This window comes from Trichosurus vulpecula, chromosome 5 (genome assembly GCF_011100635.1).
Source record: "Trichosurus vulpecula isolate mTriVul1 chromosome 5, mTriVul1.pri, whole genome shotgun sequence".
NCBI classification, from domain to species: Eukaryota; Metazoa; Chordata; class Mammalia; order Diprotodontia; family Phalangeridae; genus Trichosurus; species Trichosurus vulpecula.
The window spans coordinates 39,356,328-39,374,568 of record NC_050577.1 but is presented as its reverse complement, the minus strand read 5'-3'; the positions used below and the strand labels follow the sequence as shown (position 1 = coordinate 39,374,568).

Below are 18,241 nucleotides of genomic sequence, written 5' to 3'. Positions count from 1 at the left end.
AACCTTTTGGACTTGTCCTCTACCTGTTTCCAGGGCCCACGGTCTTTTTGTTGGTGCACCATGAAAAATTCAATCTATTTTTTCTTAAATACTGAGAGACGAAAGTTATCTCATTCGAAGAAACACCACACTTCTCCTTACACATCAAGGACAAAGGATGAGAGGCTGTGTTTGCAAAAGGATGAAACACCATGTTCACAGTGTCAACAAAATGAAGGTCCATTTGTGCTGCCCAGACTAGACCAAAAATGCTCTACAGTTAGAGTCACTCATTTTCTCACTAACCTTCTTTTTCTTATTGATTTTCAATGCTTTGTTTTTCCATGGAGCTGCTGTGAACCCCTCTCTTGTCTCAGCATCATTGATTTTGGCAAGGAGGCTGCTGGGTGAAATATTGGAAACTATCTCTCTAAATTGAGCTGCATGGCTACATCTCAACAGGGAAGTTACCATTATAGAGAGGTGTTATTGATTTCTCCTTGAATTGGAACCATCAGAAGCATGGTTACCACCCCAAAAAACCCTCTAGTTCAGGGAGGTGAAAAAGAAAGGAGTTAGGATGTGGATGCTGGAAAATTACCATATGCTACTGATAAGTTTTTTTTCTTTTTTTTAAAAAGTGTTTTGAAGATTGTTTTTATATCACCTTCATTTCCAAGAATCTGCCTCTCTCTCCCTCTCCTTCCCTCTCCAGGGAGCCATTCCTCATAATAAAAAACAAGAAAAAAGGTGGGGGGAGGGAGGGAGGGAGGGAAAAAAGCACAGTTTAGCAAAGCTAACATATTTAAGACTATTTTCTAAAACCTCTAGTTTCTTCCCCCTGAGTTAGGGCACTCTTCCCCATAACAAAGCAAACATAATCCCTAACCAAATATTCTGTAGTTCACACATGCTGTTACTTTTTTGTTGCTGATAATCATTTGGTCTGAAAGTTTCAGTAAATGATCTCATAATATCTTAAGATGCAGAATTAGGAAGGCCTTTAGTGACCAAGAGTTCTTAAACTTTTAGGTGCCCCTTTGGTGTAGTGTAGTGAAGGCTATAGATCCCCTTCTCTGAATAATATTTTTAAATGTATAAAATAAATACATAGAATTATAAAGAAAACCAATTATACTGAAATACAGTTATCAAAAAAAAATTTAAACAAGTTCACAGACCCCTACCCTCCAGGTTAACAACCCCTGAAGTTCAATATCCCTATTTCACAGGGGGAAGAAATTAAGGTAAAAAGATTTGCCAACATCACATAGGTTCAAAGTACCAGGGCCCTGGGATTATGGAGTTCTGAAATCTAGACACTGATCCAACTCAGTAGGGAAATTTACTTACCAGATTTTTTTCCTTTCATATTTGAATACTTGTAAGCAAATTAATAGCCAAAATATTTGGTATTTTTAAGAGAGAGGTACAGTTAAAAGCTTTCATTCAGAGCTTCCTCAGTTTCCAATTTAGGTTCTTCTGTTTACAGGAGACAAAGCAAGGCAGTGTGGTATAACCGAAAGAGAACTGGACCTTTAGCGGCAGGAGGAAGAGACCTCCACCTTTAGATTCCACAGCCAGGACCTCTCAGGGCCTCCATTCTCACATTTGTAAAGTGAAAGCAATAGTCCCCTGCCTCCCCGGTGCTGTGAAGCTCAGATCAGATGTTTCTTGTAAGGAAAGTTATTTGGGAACCCCAAATCCCTATGGACCTGCTAGCTAAGCTACCTGGAAAGTTACATATTCCAGCTCTTCCTAGTCATCCACACAATGCCAGACAACTGGCTTGCCTCATTTTTTTTCCCAGGGAATTTATGGGAGATTCTGGGAATCTTTCATGGGAGGTAGATGAATGTAGATATGTTGTTATTCAGTTATTCAGTCATGTTTGATTCTGTGGATCATAACATACCAATACTGTCCTTGGGGTTTTCCTGGCAAAGACACTGGAGGGGTTTGCCATTTCCTTCTCCAGTGGATTAAGGCAAAAAAAAAGGTTAAATGACTTGCCCAGAGTCACACAGCTAGCAAGTATCTGAGGCTGGATTTGAACTCAGGTCTTTCTGACTTCGAGCTACTATTTCTATAGATAGCTAATCTGTTTCCAAATCTTACCAATTCTAACTTTCCAACATCTTTCATACACGCTCTGTTCCCTCCTCTGCTACCACCCTATGAGAGGTCCTCACCACCTCATGCTTAGACTACTGCAATAGCCAGCTGGGTTTTCTCTCTGTCTCCAGTCTCCCCCCCACTCCAGTCCATCCACCAGTCAGATGTCACACTGATCTTCCTACAGAGCAGATCTGTCCATGTCACACACACACACACACACACACACACACACACACACACACACACACTCACTCATGCACATTCAACACAAACCCTGTATCACCTCCAGGATCAAATAAAAATCCTCTGTTTAGATTTTTACTTTACACTTCATAACTGAGTCCTTTCCTACCTTCTTAGTCTTCTTACTTCTTACTCAAAGTAAGGTGACCCAGTTCTTCAGGCCTCCTGGCTGTGCCTCCCGCACAGCACTCCATCTCCAGACTTCTGGAGTTTGCATTGGCTGTCCTCATGCCTGGCTCTCTCCTCACCTCAGCCCCCCAGCCTCCCTGGTTTCCTTCAAGACTTAGCTAAAATCACCCCTTCTCTAAGAAAGGCTTTCCTGACCAAGGTCTTCCTTTACCTTAGTGAGATTATCATACATACATACGTATATATACATACACATACATATACATATGTGTATATGTGCATATATACACATACACATGTGTATATATTTCTATTTATATACATGCATACATAACATATATAACATACATAACATACAATGTACATACATACAGATATGTATGTATAGTTTTATGTAGTGGTTTGCATGTTGTCCTCCTCCTTTATGCTGAGAGCTCCATGAGGGAAAGGACACTTTTTGTCTTTCTTTGTATCCCCAGGGCTTAGCAAGGTTCCTGGCATACAGTAGGTGCTTAGTAGATGCTTGTTGACTTGACTTTATAGACATAGTTGCAGTAAATTCCAAGAAGAGAGGTTGGAAAATATGCCACCCTTCCCCCTTCCCAGGAGGCACCAATGGAAAGGATTCCCAAGGTAATTTTTATTTAGATTTAAAAGTTTAGGAGAAAAAAAAGTTTAGGAGAGAATGACCTGGTACCATCTAAAGTGAATTTTCAAAGAACAGTAGAACAGAGCAAAAATAAAGCAAAACCCAAAAACATAACCACTGAAGGTAAATTATCCTATGTTGGACCAACCTCCAAGCCTGGACGTCCAGGAACTCCTCTGTAACCAAGTATGCCAGTTTCTCCAGGCACACCCTGTTGAGATGAACAGAAGGCAGAAACACATGTGAGGCTGCTAAAAACAGGATCAAGAAACATATACATCTCTTTAGTGAACTGTGACATTCAGCTTTTTAAAAAAAAATGTTCAGTGTATAAGGCCAGCATGTCATAATCAATGCTAGGTTGGTAGTCCCAACTATTATTCTTCTTAATGAATACCATGCTCTTTCATCAAACTAGTTTAAAAATTCATATATCCCATGGGATGCAAGATGTCGTGTGATCTACAAAAGTGGGCAGTCTCATGGATGATGTTCTCAAAGCAAACAAGTGAGTTCCCCTGGATCTTTTTATTCATCTAGTGGGACCATCACTTCCAGAATGCAATCTCTCCCTCCTACACAGCATTCTTGTACCGCAGAAAAAAGAATGAGGAAGACGCTGGTGGGGGTCATTCTTTGCTAAAAAGAATAAAATTCAAAGGTTTGGAGCAAGCAGAAATGAGGAAGAGGAGGAGGAGGAGAAGGAAGAGAGTAAGTAGAGAGACTTTCCATCTGGTGTTCTGAAGAAATACTGGGCTAGGTTTTTTCTACTCCCCAGTCCCAGTATCCTTCCTTCAGAGTGGAAAGAGGAAAATCTCTGTAGATAACCCTGACCCCATGGTCATAAAGTCATATGTAAACCATGTAGCCAATGGTCTTAGAAATCTGCTACTTTTCTTTCATTTGGCCTCAACTTTGGCTGACTTTCAAGGGCAGCCAGCAGAATGAGAATTCACCTAATAGGTTCCCTCAAAAAAATGATAATAATAGCTAATGTTTGCAAGGCATTTTACAAATATTCTCTATTTTCCATCCTCACAACAAACCACTAATTTAGGTGCTATTATTATCTGCATTTTACAAATGAAGAAACTGAAGCTGAGAGGAATCAAGTGACTTGCCCAGAGTCACCCCACCATGTAAGCACTAAGTGCTTTATAAATATTATCTCACATGATCCTCACAATAATCCTGGGAGAAAGGTGCTATTATTATCCCCATTTTACTGTTGAGGAAACTGAATTATGTGACTTGCCCAAGGCCAAACAGCTAGTGCTTGAGGTTGATTTTGTCCTTAGAAGTTCTCAGCAGCTGACCACGACCACTCTCCCACCACATATTTAAAAATGCTGCGCTGGAACAGATGACAGCCTCCCATCACAGTATCAGGACCCTGGATAGTACTCTGGAGAAAGGGGTTCTGAATGAGTGCCATCTCAAGGGACACTGACACATCAGACTCTGCTATCAGAGAGGCTGGCTCTAGGGCTGGCATTATGACCCTCATCAGGGTTATGCCCTGAAGCCATAGCTCTTCTCTTTGTCTCATCTGAGGCTATGAGGCTCATTTGCTTACTGGTAGCCTTCCTCATTCATCCCCTTAGATGTGTAAAGGAGCCATCCCCACTTCCCTCTACTCTTCTTACTCCTGTTCTTCCTGTGTCTCCCCTACCCGATGTGTACTCCGCCCCTTCAACCTCTCCAGGCAACCCTGTCTGCTCAGGGTTTGATGGAGGAAAGATCTTGAAATACTGCATTAATAAGGAGAAAAAAAACATAGGTAATTCCCAGAATAAAAATCTACAACCCTCTGTAGACCTTAAAATAACCAAAATAGGCTCAGCAACAAGAGAGATAACCCTAGATTCCCCCAACATCTGTCTAGTGGGGATCTTGTTAAAGAGAACACCATATTCTAAAAAAACCGAAAGGAGGAAACTTTCTAATTGTTCAGAGCAACCTAGTTTCTCCAAAGCTAAGCCTGGTAAGCTATCAATCTGTTTCTTTTCTGTTCTGTTGGTGAAAAAATAAGCTGAAATACAATGATCCGAGACAATTCTGAAAGACTAATGATGAAAGATGCTGTCCACCTCCAGAGAAAGAACTGGTGGAGCCTGAATGCCGATGGAAGATATTTTTTGCTTTATTTTATTTGTCTTGGGGGTTTTTTGTCTGTGTTTTCTTCCACAGCATGACTTACGTGAAAATGAGTTTTGCATGACTACTGCACCTATGTCAAATTGCTTGTCTTCTCAAGGAGGGGTTAAGGGAGGGAGGGAGAGAATTTGGAACTCAAAATTTGAAAAAAAATGTTAAAATTTTGTTTTTTCATGTAATTGGAGGGAAAATAAAATATTAACTTTTTAAAAAGAAAAAATAAATTAAAATGATATTTTAAGACTTTGGGGGTTTCTTCCTCTTCTTACCTGTCAAAATAATATAAAGACATGAGCAATGAGTTAGGTATCTCTGACTTGTTTTCAAAAACCTTTTAGTGAAAGGAGAAAATTTCTCTTAAAAATTACAAAGGAGGTTTAGTTACTTGAAAGTGTGGCTTTCTCTTAAGATCCATGGGCAGTTTATCTGATTTATTTCCATATCATTCCCTTCTCTTTGTATCCAAGAAGCCTCACACCTAAGTACCACCCTGATTGTCATCTGTGTTCAGAGTTAAAAGGGTCCAACCTCAAATTACCCCCATACAGAACTCCAGAAAATCCAGGAGAACAGTTGGCTGGACTCTGAGAAGACATGCTCAGCATTCCAATTAATGCTAAGGGGAATCCATCAAACATTCAACCAAGCATCTATTAAGTACTTACTATGTGCCAGGCACCACAATGCTAAGTACTAGGGATACAAAGAAAAAGCAGGAACTCGGGGCCTCAAGGAGTTTATGTTCTATCAGGGGAAATAGTGTGTGTGTGTGTGTGTGTGTGTGTGCATGTGCGTGTGTGTGTGAGTGTGTGTGTGTGTGTGTGTGAGTGTGTGTGTGTGTGTGTGATCCTAAAGTCTTATTTTAGTTTTAATTTTTAATAACTTCAAAAATGTAAATTCTACAAACTTTTTAAAAAACATAATTTGAAACTTTATGTGTTTAAATGTCTTCAATACTTATTTAGTTTTGTAAATTTTGAATAATAAAGTTTTCATTTTAGTTTGAACAAGATGGAGCACCTTGTCCCTTAGGTATTGTGTGTATGTCAGTTTCTGGATGATGCTTTAGCAGTCTAGCGCATCAGTGGAGAAGGTCCTCTTGCTTGGCCTCCTCCTTCCCCTGCTCTAGCTCTGCTAGGCTTTATCCTATGGGTTCATGTCACAACTGTCATGTGCGCATCAAAGCCTCATTCTTTGGATGATCTCAAGGCTAGGACTTCAAATGTAATCCTTTCAGACTCTGAGCAGCAGCTGGTGAAAGTTATTATTAAAAAAATCCACAGGAGGGTGGTTTTGTTGAATCCTAATAAGAATCATAAAATATTTTAAAATTTTAAATAAGTAACCTTTAAAATGTTGGTTTTTATAAATTTTTATAAGTTAACAAGTTTCAAAATTTTTATGATTTCTTTGTAAGTCTGTAGCATTTACACTTCTGAAGTTATGAAAGCTTAAAACTGTATTTAGACTTTGGGGATGCCCTATAGATGAAAATACAAACTATGTACAAAATGAACACAGGGCAGCTAGGTGGTGAAGTGGAAAGAGTGCTGGCCCTGGAGTCAGGAGGACTTGAGTTCAAATCTGGCCCTAGATATTTAATAGCTTCTGACCCTGGGCAAGTCACTTAACCCTGTTTGCCTCAGCTTCCTCATCTGTAAAATGAGCTGGAGAAGGAAATGGCAAATTACTACAGTATCTTTGCCAAGAAAACCCAAAAATGGATCACGAAGAGCCGGATATATCTGAAACAGCTGAACAACAAAAGCAACAACAATTCTTTTTGCTCTTAAGAGCACTGAGGATGCTGATATCACCTTGTGGGGAATGGCACAGGGACCCAGCTTGCATTCACTCTCAGGTTTGGTAGCACCAATGGGGTGAATTAGCCTCGCCTCTCCCTCAGGACTCATTCTCTCCACATTCCCTAAACCTGTAGAGAGCTTCACCTGAAGGCCTGAAAGGCCCCCTCCCCTTGCCTAGCAATTTGAAACCAAACTAGACACCCCTGATGCGGGCAGTCGTTCACACTGATTCACAGCTACTAGCAGCTTCCATAAAAGCAGGTGCACTCTCCATCCTTTGCTTCGATGTGCTCAGGATCTTTTCTTAATACAGTCCATCACAAACCCCCTGAGAGCCAGCTTTCCAACATGCCCACCCCACCATTCTATCAGCAACAGAACTTCATGAAATTCTCTTCCAGCCCAGGAGGTAATTGACTACTATAAGTAACAAGGATTTCTCTTCACTTCTGTATATAACTGTCACCTCTTTAAGTCAATGCCATAGATTCACTGAGGCAAAGTTATTGGGGATCTCAAAGTTCATCCAATCCACCCCCTATATAAATCATGAGGATCGTGTAGAACGTTCCCTCCTTGTGGCCATCCAGCCCCTACTTGAACACCTTGACAGGGAACTCATTATCTCCTGTGGCAGCCTCTTCTACTTTTGGACAGCTCTAATAGTTTGGAAATTTTCCCTTATATTGAATCTCCTTGTAACATTCACCCACCACCCCTAGTTCTAGCCAGTTTCTAATCCACCTAATCATTCTAATTAGTCAAGAAACAAGAGGCATCGGGGGTATAGAGATGAGAAAACTGAACATGGAATCAGAAGGACCCATGTCCTACCTCTGCCAAACGCTGCTGGTGGTACCTCTATCAAAGAGGAGGTACCTGTACTGGGAGAAGGAGTTCCCTCACCTAGGAATTCTCTGTCAGTGAAACTGGAAGTCTAAATTCTATCCCTACTAAAGATCTAAGAGCTGAGTGGCCCTTTTCCAAAGGTATTCAGTTTCTTTTAAAGGCAGCTGTGGGGCACCAAAGTGCACAGAGTGCTGGGTCTGGAGTCTGGAAGAGCTGAGTTCAAATCTGACTTTGGCCATTGACTAGCTGTGTGACCCTGGGCAAGTCATCCAACCTTTGTTTGCCTCAGTTTCCTTAACTGTAAAATGAGGACAATAATAGCACTTATCTCTCAGGGTTGTTGAGATGATATTTGTAAAGCACCTAGCACAGTGTTTGACACACAGTAGGATCTTAATAAATAAAAAACTCAAGAAAAATAGCAATATAAACTTCCCCATGTCTATGGAAGATTCCCCCATGAACAAGCCCTAAACTTCCCAACGGTCTTCACGAAACTGAAAGATAAGTCAAATCACGCCCCTGAAAAACATGAGACAGCACTCCCATTGACCTTAGAGTCAAATGGTCACAAACAAGAGAACAACAAAACATCTCTAGGCAAAAGGTAGCCTCATCTGGAAAGCACCAACCTTCGGTCCAGGTAAACCACTTAGACCTCTTGGCCCCTGCGGAAGAATGAAAAGCAACAATTTCAGTCAGGTAGAGGATGGACAGGGAGATAAGAGAATCCAGAAAACATCTGAGCGCCAGAAGAAGCAGTGTCGAGCGCAGGTTATACCTACATTAGAACCTCGGTCTCCAGGCATGCCATCCTCAGCATGTGCCCCAGGTTTTCCCTGAAAAATAAGAAGAGTTTGGATTTATTCATATTTTCTTGTTGGTTCTCTCCAATCAAATGGTAGCCAAATGCAGCATTCTGAATTCCAGAGTATTCAGGGCATCCTGCAGGAGACAGAACACAGGATCCAGCATCTGAGAACGTGTGTGTAAATAGTGGCTTTATTCCCTGATTACTGCTGTGACTTCAGATGATTCACTTGAACTCTCTGGTCCTTAGTTTCTTCTCAGACAAAATAAGGGCATTGAACCGATGGCTTCTCCAACCCCTGTCTAGATGTAAATCTAGGGTCTTAGGATCTTTCCTTAAAGGCTTGGTTCCATTAAAGGCTTTATTGGAGTTAATCCCCACTGAGCACTATGGTCACATACCCTTATCATCAATCATGTTCAGAAGCCAAGACCTCTTGGGTTCCCAGATTCTAAATCTGTAAAATGAGGAAAATGAGCTTGGAGAGAGGTGTGAGAGGAGGCAGGGCAAGATGGCAGGAATGCTGGACTCAGCATCCAAACTACCTGGGCTTAAACCGCTCACCCTCCGGCCCCACCCCCACCCCCGCCAATGCTTACGGGTCATGTGGTCATGTGTCTACAGGCACATACCTCCAGTATCTCATTTGATCCTCACTACAATTTGGGGGGGGAGGGGGGAGGTGCTGTTGTGATCCCTATTTCACAGCCGATAAAACTGAGTCAAAGAGAGATCAAATGACTTGCCCAGAGTCACACAGCAAGTAAGGGTCTAAGGCCCAGTGCTCTATCCACTGCACCACTACCTTCCTCTAAAGGTTCAACTCATGCACTACTTCCTATGGAAAATCTTTCCTGAGTTCCCTAATTGCTGGTGCTCGTTTCCTTCTCAAACTGTATTAGATTTACTTTTCTTTTTACATGCTGTACCCCTCCCTCTCTACCACCCAACATAAAATGAGAGCAAACAAGATTTCCTTTTCGTTTTTCTCTCCCCACGGTGATGCCCAAAACATAGTAGAAAACTAATGCATGCTTGTTGAATTGAAATAAATCAAATTGAACTGGTAGTTCCCAGCTCCTGGGGTAAGAGGACTTAATGCATGTAGAGTACTTCACAAGCCCCAAAGTTCTGTAGAAACGAGATCTACCATTATTACTGTTGGCGTCACTGATGCTCTTTAAGGTCTCTTCTGCCTGGCACGCAATGATTCTGGTACTGGCTCTTCACCTTCCGCGTGCTTCATGCTGGCGCAGCCCCCTCCCCATGCGGGAACAGCAAACAGAGGGAGGATACGCCCCTGGTCCACGGAGCTGGCAGGGTGCTCTGCAAACACTGACTCATCGATAAACACTGCTATCGAGGATGACAACGGCTTGATGGAGGAGGTAACACAAGGCTTCAACAAGGGGGCCTCGGCATACTCTCCTTGGGGACACAAATGAGGACCTGAGGCTAGCCTGAAGAAAAGGCGCCCATCACTAAGGTCTTCCCAGGGTGAGTTGAGACATACACCAGGACCTGTGTTTGTTCAATACTAGTCAAGTTGGATGACATTTAAGAAAAATGGACTGGGCTGAAGAAGGCTGTGAATTATGAATAATGACTTGGAAGATAACTGCTGCCTCCCCCTCCAGCCAAAATGAAAAATGGGAGCTTCTCTGTGCCCAAGACTGAGGTCACGGGGCAGCTTCCACAAGAAGGAGCAGCTTCCAATGTTCATTAAGCTGGAAAATTGGCACTGCCCAGCTGTGGCCTTGGGCAAACACTCAGTGTAATTTTGATGTGGATGTGTGTTGGGGAGGGGGCGGGTGGGGGGGGGGGGAGGCTGCCATGTTTGATACTGGGAGCTCCAGTTAAGGAGCTGCCTCCCACAGTGCAGACGGCCTCTTACCCTGAAATCTATAACCTTGGTCCGCACTTGGAGTCAAGAGGACACGGGCTCAGATCCAACCTGAGTGACCCATGGCAAATTGCTTAACCCTCAGAGCCTCAGTTTCCTCATCTGTAAAATGGGGGCAGGGGAAACTCAATGACCACTAAGTATCCTTCCAGTCCAAACACAGGATCCTATGATGGTTACCCGGGAGCATGGAGAGGTTGAGTGAACTGCCCAGGATCACAGAGTCAATACAAGGCAGCGTCTGAACCTTGATTATTCAGTCCAGGAAACATATTTTCCATGGACATGGGAAAATTTATATTGTCCTTTGTTCCCCAGTGAATTTAATTGAAATACAAAAGAAACTAAATACTTTGAGATAAGGGGCCATTCAGCTCCTATTTCTTAAATAGGGATAGGAATTAGACTTTTGGTTCCATTGGTACAGAGAATTCCCAGGTGAGGAAACTCCCTCCACCAATGCAGGTCAGAATCTCCCTTACGACTTACAGAGTCTTAGGTTAGATGCCTAGAGCCCTGAGAGGTTATGGGATTTACCCAGAATCACACAGTCAGTACATGTCAAAGGCAGGACTTGAACACCAATTATTGAATTCAGTTTTTTTTAAAAAGTACGTATATAGTGCTTCCTTGGGGTCTAGCAATGTGCCAAGCATCGTAGCATCTACTAAACTAACATGATGGATGATTGATGTGACCATTCCTCATGGGTTTGCCAACCAAGTACCTGTTATTTACAGTTACCATTTAGGAAACCTTGAGCATCACTTTCTTCATTCATAAAATGAACAAAAGATCACCATGATCTCTAGGCTGATGCTAGAAGTCCCTGGCAATGGTCAGAATGTGGTTATCATGAGCAGTGGAGAGCATAACCCATCCATCTCTCGAGATGGGCTTGTGACTCTGCTCCCGCGTTTCCTCAACATAGAGCACTGATACCCAACTCGTAAACCTACTGGCTGAAAAACAATGTGCAACCACCACTGCACTGGTCTGAGTGGAGCCTGCCCCCAGATAAAGGCCATAGCCTTTTCTCCATCCAGTGAAAAGAAGATCTCTTTGAAAAGGAAGGAAAAATGCAAGAACTGATGGAGTTTGAATGCTGATCAAAGTATACTATTTTTTACTTTATTTTTGTTGTGAGGTCCAGTTTTTGTTTTCTTTCACAAAAGGACTAACGTGGAAATACATTTTGCATAACTGCACGTGTATATCAAATTGCTTGATATCTCAGGGAGAAGTGGAAGGGAGAGAAGGAAGGAGAGAATTTGGAATTCAAAAATTTAAAAAACAAATGTTAAAAATTGTCTTTACATGCAATTGGAAAAAACAAACTATTTTTTCAAAAGAGAAGGGGAGAAGATCTAGGAAGAAACTGAAAATTGTACCAATTATAAAGAATACTCAAGCTGCGTACAAGCTAGAGTTAGGCACATATAGGTAAAACCTATATATTCAGAGTTTCTATTTTCTTGGCAGCCATGCCCACTTATTTCTTGAAGTTCTGAAGTGACCACAGAGTTCCCACTGATCGCAAGTCACAAGGGGACTTACTTGCTCTCAAGCTGCTGTTGTGGCCAATTTTGTGATTTTTGTGGCAAAGACCATAGGACCATAGAATATGGGAGCTACAGAGGCCCTTGGGGAGTATCTAATAAAGCCTTGTCATTACACAGAGTAAGAAACATGGGCCCAGAGAGGGGCTAGTTAGGATAGTCCTAAGATGAAAACAGAAACCTTCCTCCTCTTTGGCCAAGTGTCCGGAAGTGTCCGGAACACGCCTCTCAACAGACTCAATAATCAATCATGGCTTCCCCAGGTGTTGTGGGCTTCTCTGGGGGAGCATTTTCAAGCTGGATTTTGCTTAGGATCTGGAAGCTTGAGCCCAGATACTTATTGACCACAATCACAGATAAGGGATCAATATCTCAGACCTGGACAGAACTTGGAAGCAAATAACTGTCCACAGGATCCCAAAATGTTCAAGCTGGAAGGGACCTGAGCAGCCTACTCCAACTCCTTTACAGATGAGGCCATAGAGGCCCAAGAAGGTTGAGTGACTTGCTCAGGGTCACACAGCTTGTGAGTTTCAGAGGAAGGACCTGAGCTCATATGTCTTCTGATTCCAAGTCCAGCGAACTTCCCACTACATCACACCTGTCTTTCTAATCAATTGTAGTCTCTAATTTAAATTCTAGCCTTTTGGTACTAGGTCTATAGGGAACTGAGAGTACATTGCAGCTAGGTTGTGGCATAGTGCAAAGAGTGCTGGATCATGGGTTCAAATCCAGCCTCAGACACTTACTAGCTGGCTGACCCTGGGCAAGTCACTTAACCCTGTTTGCCTCAGTTTCCTCATCTGTCAAATGAGCTGGAGCAGGAAATGGCAAATCACTCCAGTATCTTTGCTGAGAAAGCCTCAAACAAGAGTGTGAAGAGTAGGACATGATTGAAAATAACTGAACAACAAGCATATAAACAACTGTTTCTTTAATAAACTGCAGTCTCTAATTCAACATTTAAATTCTACCACCTTGGTACTAGGTTTATAGAGAACTAAGAGTATTTATTTCAAAACAGTAGTAATTGACAAGTTAATATACTTTTATTTTTTTTCCTATGGAGCATTGAGTTGTTATTTCATGCCCCTTAAAATTATGAGTACACAGCCTATGTTAGTTATGTGGCACCAAAAGAAGAAGCGGATCTAAGAAAGAAGGGAAAAGATATTTGAAAGTGTTCTGACATTACCCAGAAGGGAAAGCAAACTCTTCTGTAGCACGAGGGATCTTTGTTTAAGGACAATTTCCCTAAATGACAGAATTTCAGAACAAGGAGGAATCTTAGACATCATTTCTCATCCAGCCTTCTCATTTTACAGGTACAGAAGCTGAAGCCTGGGAAAATGGAGTGACTTGGCCACAGAGAAACTTAGTGTTAGGGCAGGAATGAGAGTCCAAGGCTCCCAGCTCTGGGTCCAGAATCCTCTGCACTATGTCACAGTGTGTCAAGTGAAGGAAAATAATAATAATATTAGTAACATGCACTTGTACAGTGCTTTTAGGGATTGGGAAGCATTTTACATATATTTTCTCATCTCCCTTTTTTCTCTAGTTTTCCTTATTTCTGTTCTGTGTCTAAGGTCCGTGACATCTTACCTGGCCTCAACAGAAAGAAAAACTAGCATTCTTTGCCCCTGACTACAGTAACACAAATCTTACTTGGAACAAGAGGCCTGAAATGTACTCTTAAACACAACTAAGAGGCCATGAGAGGTAGACTGCTTCACGCTGGGCAAGAAATCCCCTAAGATTCAACAACCAGCATGCTAGAAACCATCTTAACTAATTATTCTTGCTAATTTGGTGCTATACTTAGTTGTTGCTATACCACTGCAGGACTTCATGTACTATTGGAGACTTTAAATTTTGACACTGTGGGACAAGTCCTGGTTGTCCTGCCCTAGTTATATGGGTCTTACATAAGAATATCCTCATTCTCTATTCATGGGGACAGAATTCCCTTGTGCCCCAGTGCCCCATAGATACAGAACCACACTTTACCTGGCGACCTTGCTTTCCTTTGTCTCCTGGAGGGCCATAAATACTACTATCGGTTCCAGGTTCTCCCTAAGAAAACAAAACTTTTGTTATTACAAGTGAATGAAAAGAAGCATGAATCAATGTGTGAGCATTCTTTAAGCCTAAACCTAAGTTAACCAAAGTTACCAGGCTTGCCCAGGGCACAGACAAGGGTTGTGAATCCTGAAGAAATAGATTTCATTCCCCTTAAGAGCCCTGACTATCCAAAAGATGGATTTCACATTCAAAGGTCAATTTTGATGCAATGTCTATAGAAAGCTAAATAACTGCTAACATTCTGCCCCTGAAATCAAAATCCTGGAAATGACTCAAACATCACTTACGGGATCTCCTCTCAGACCAGGACCTCCTGGTTCACCAGATTCTCCTGGGGGGCCTCTCAAGCCCTTCAAACACAAAGAGAGAATAAGAAATCAGGCATTTGCTTTTATTTAGTCACGCTTAAAAGTATTATGTAGATGGTAAATGGGAATTGATGAAAAAATGGAGGCTCAGCCCTGACATATTAGAATATACTGACAACAACGTGAGAAGAAAACAGTTCCAAGTCCAAAGAGTACTCTTACTCCAAAGCTGATGGGTTCCAACAGCTACCATTGGCAGGTGCACATGAGAAGGAGAAGAAGGCATTCTGGATTCATTCCTGCTACTGGAACATGACTGTGACATGAGGCAACCCATTCCTCTGGCAGAATACATCCTTTAAAACATGTGACCCTATGAGGATATCATCTACTTCATTCTCCCTGTGGCTGAACAGGACCAGTCAGGAAAATCTTCCATCGGCCTCCCTCTTAGGTCAAACTGCAGCTTTGGCCCCACTCAGTTGGAGAATTGGTGAACTATAATTAACCTCAACTAGTGCAGAATCCCTTTGTGCTCATGGCTCCCTGACTTCCTCAACTCCCATGACCTCCATCTCCTCTCTAATTCAGTGGCCCCCTGGTGGGCCCTATCTGAATTCATTATCACTTGAAATGACTCCACCTTCAAGACCTTGAACTCTGAAATTCCTTTCTCTGATTATAGCCTCTGGCTCTTCCATATCTCCCCCTTTATTATTCATCTCAAATCTGTTCCTTGCCTTCCTTGTGACTCCCTAGAAGTCCCTTAATCTCCCAGTCTATCAACCCTAGTTTGACTAGTTTGACTTTACTTTCCTTCATATCTCAACTTAGCTCTATGGTCAGATATTTTCATATTCCCCTCTTCTCCACCCTTGAATCTCTTGCCTCCTTCCATCATTCCAATACTGCTGACCCTCAGCAATTTCTGTTACCCATTTCTTCCAGTTCTACTCCCATATGACCAAATACTACTAGAGGAAATCATGAAATTGTGCTGACCAGGCCCATTTCAGATTACCATTATCTAATCTCAATTGGGTCCTCACTGCTGCATGGCAATAATCTGACTTACCACAAATCACCAAAATGAGCTGTTTCAAACTTTTTTTTATCTCTCCTCAAGCCCTCAATACCATACTATTCCTTCTCATTCTTAATGGTTCACCTCACCCCCCCAAATTTATTGAGAAAATTGCAGCATGTTCATTGCAAATATACTCCCTCAATTTCCTTCCTATATTCCTCTAAACTTATCAGTGCACTTACCTATTCTCTCCTCTTTCCTTTCAGGTTTAGAGGAGGTAAGGTAGGCCTCCTTTCCCAGGCTATACCTTCCACATATACCCTTGATCCCATTCCCTTCTTAATAACCCTTGACTTTGGTTCAGCAAAAAGATCTCATACACTTTCAATATTAGCCTCACTTCCATACCCCTCAGTCTAGAAATTATTTTCAGGTCTCCTCTATCCTATAAAACCTTTCCCTTGACCCTATCATTGCCTCAAGCTATTTTCTATCCCTTGCCTACTTTTTATTGCCAGAGTTCTAAAAAGATTAATATATACTCTACGTCTCTACATCATATAGGACAGTGATTATATACATATATGTATATACAAACACACACACAAACATATGTATATATGCATATATATCCACATTATATATATATATATGTAAGTATATATGTTTATATATGTGTGTATATAAATAGACATTTATATACACACATATAAATATACATTTTGGAGGGCAGATAGGTAGCACGGTAGATAGTGTGCTGGGCCTCTAGTTAAGAAGACTCATGTTCGTGAGTTCAAATCCAGCCTTAGGCATTGCTAGCTGTATGACTCTGGGCAAGAATTTAGTTTCCTCATCTGTAAAATGAGCTGGAGAAGGAAATGACCAACGACTCCAGAATCTTTGCCAAGAAAACACCAAATGGGGTCGCAAAGAGTCAGACACTACTGAAAATAACTGAACAACAGCAACAACACAAATATATATTTACTTAGTTATAAATTATATACAAGTACTACCATATTAATTAAATATATATAAAACATATATTTTAAAATATATAAATCTATTATAAAATAATTCTATATTATAAATATATGATAAAATAGATACATTAAAATATTTCTGTTACAAATACATATTATAAAACACAAAACTATAAATTTTAAGATTAACTAATAACAAAATAATATTTAATCATAGGGTCAATAGAGAGCCACTGGATTGTATTAAGCAAAGGTGAGACCTGTGCTTTAGGAAGCTTACTTTGCCAGCTGTGCAGAAGATGAATTTGAGAGAGGAGACACTTGAAATAGGGAGACCAGTTAGGCTATTTCAATAGTTCATGTAAGAGGTGACAAGGGCCTGAACTTGGCTAGTGGCTGTGTGAACTGAGAAAAGATAGGAGAATTTGGCAATAGAATTAACAAATTGCAAAGGATTGTACATGTAATATTAGGATAAGTGCAAAGTTAGAGATGACACCAGGATTTTGAGAACCCGGGTGACTGGAAGGATGGTGTGCCCATGACAGTAATGGCGAAGTTTGAAAGAGGGGAGGGTTAAGGAGACGGGGAGAGAAAATGTGGTAATAGCTTCATGGCAGCTCACAGTCTGAGATGTACTCTTGTTGTTCAATCTTTTTCAGTCTTGTCCAGCTCTTCATGATCCCATTTTGGGTTTTCTTGGCAGAGATACTGGAATGGTTTGCCATTTTCTTCTCCAATTCATTTTACAGATTGAAGGGTTAAGTGACTTGCCCAGGTCACACAACTAATAAGTGTCTGAAGCCAGATTTAAACTCAATTAGATGAGTCTTTCTGACTCTAGGTCTGGCACTCTTCTATGGACTGCACCACCTAGCTGCCCTAAGACTTACTCTATCCCACCCAAAATGAAAAGGGGAGGAAGCAAGGCTTCATTCAGAGATGACTGCCCCCAAGCAAAGAGCCTGCTCACTGAGGGTGGCTGCCAAAGCCACGAGGTGATCATGGTGGGAGGGGTGGCTGGGAGTGAGAGCAGAATTTTCCCAGTAGTACTTGTATAGTTGTGGCCATAGGTTCCTAGGAGCTTTTAGGGCCCAAACCCTAGGGGATCAAGCACACTTAGAGGCTTGAAGCAGAGTTGGAAGACAAGCCCAACTGTCTGTTATGGCTGGGGTAGAATATAACCTATCTTCCTCCACTCTAGTGGCTTGATCACACACACCCTGGGGTCAATCCCTACCCCTCCATTTTAAGATCATATTGTCCTGCCCTAGGGGGTCCCAGTAATGACTTTGGAGTCTGCTTACTAAAGGATCTAACTGACACAAGACAGAATCTAAGCTCCTAGAGAGTAGGGGTTATTTCATTTTTGTATTTGTGTACCCAACACTTATCACAGGGCCTGGCACATAGTAGGTGTTTAATAAATATTTGCTGATTGGTTGGTCAATTAATCTATTCACTCCTTAATCCCTTTCACTCTGTCTTCTGGTCCCCACCGCTTTACTGAAACTGCTCTAAAGTCATTACTGACCTTCCACTAAATTCAATGACTTTTATCCCATGTTTCCCTCCCTTAGTCCTCCCTGAATCATGTGACCCTGTTAGCCACACTCTTCTCTTCCCCGTTGGCTTCTGT

At 41.6% G+C, this 18,241-nt stretch overlaps 1 protein-coding gene across 1 annotated transcript in view; it reads right to left on the bottom strand.

Annotated features, from left to right (window-relative positions):
* The window catches only part of LOC118850843 (collagen alpha-4(VI) chain-like), a 107,475-nt gene that overhangs the window by 39,497 nt on the left and 49,737 nt on the right, over positions 1-18,241 (bottom strand). The window contains exons 19-23 of the mRNA XM_036760490.1: positions 14,572-14,634; positions 14,210-14,275; positions 8,715-8,768; positions 8,562-8,597; positions 3,267-3,329 (exon numbers count right to left, since the gene is read on the bottom strand). Of these exons, the coding sequence (XP_036616385.1) occupies positions 3,267-3,329; positions 8,562-8,597; positions 8,715-8,768; positions 14,210-14,275; positions 14,572-14,634 (282 nt within the window). The remainder of the gene's footprint in view (positions 1-3,266; positions 3,330-8,561; positions 8,598-8,714; positions 8,769-14,209; positions 14,276-14,571; positions 14,635-18,241) is intronic.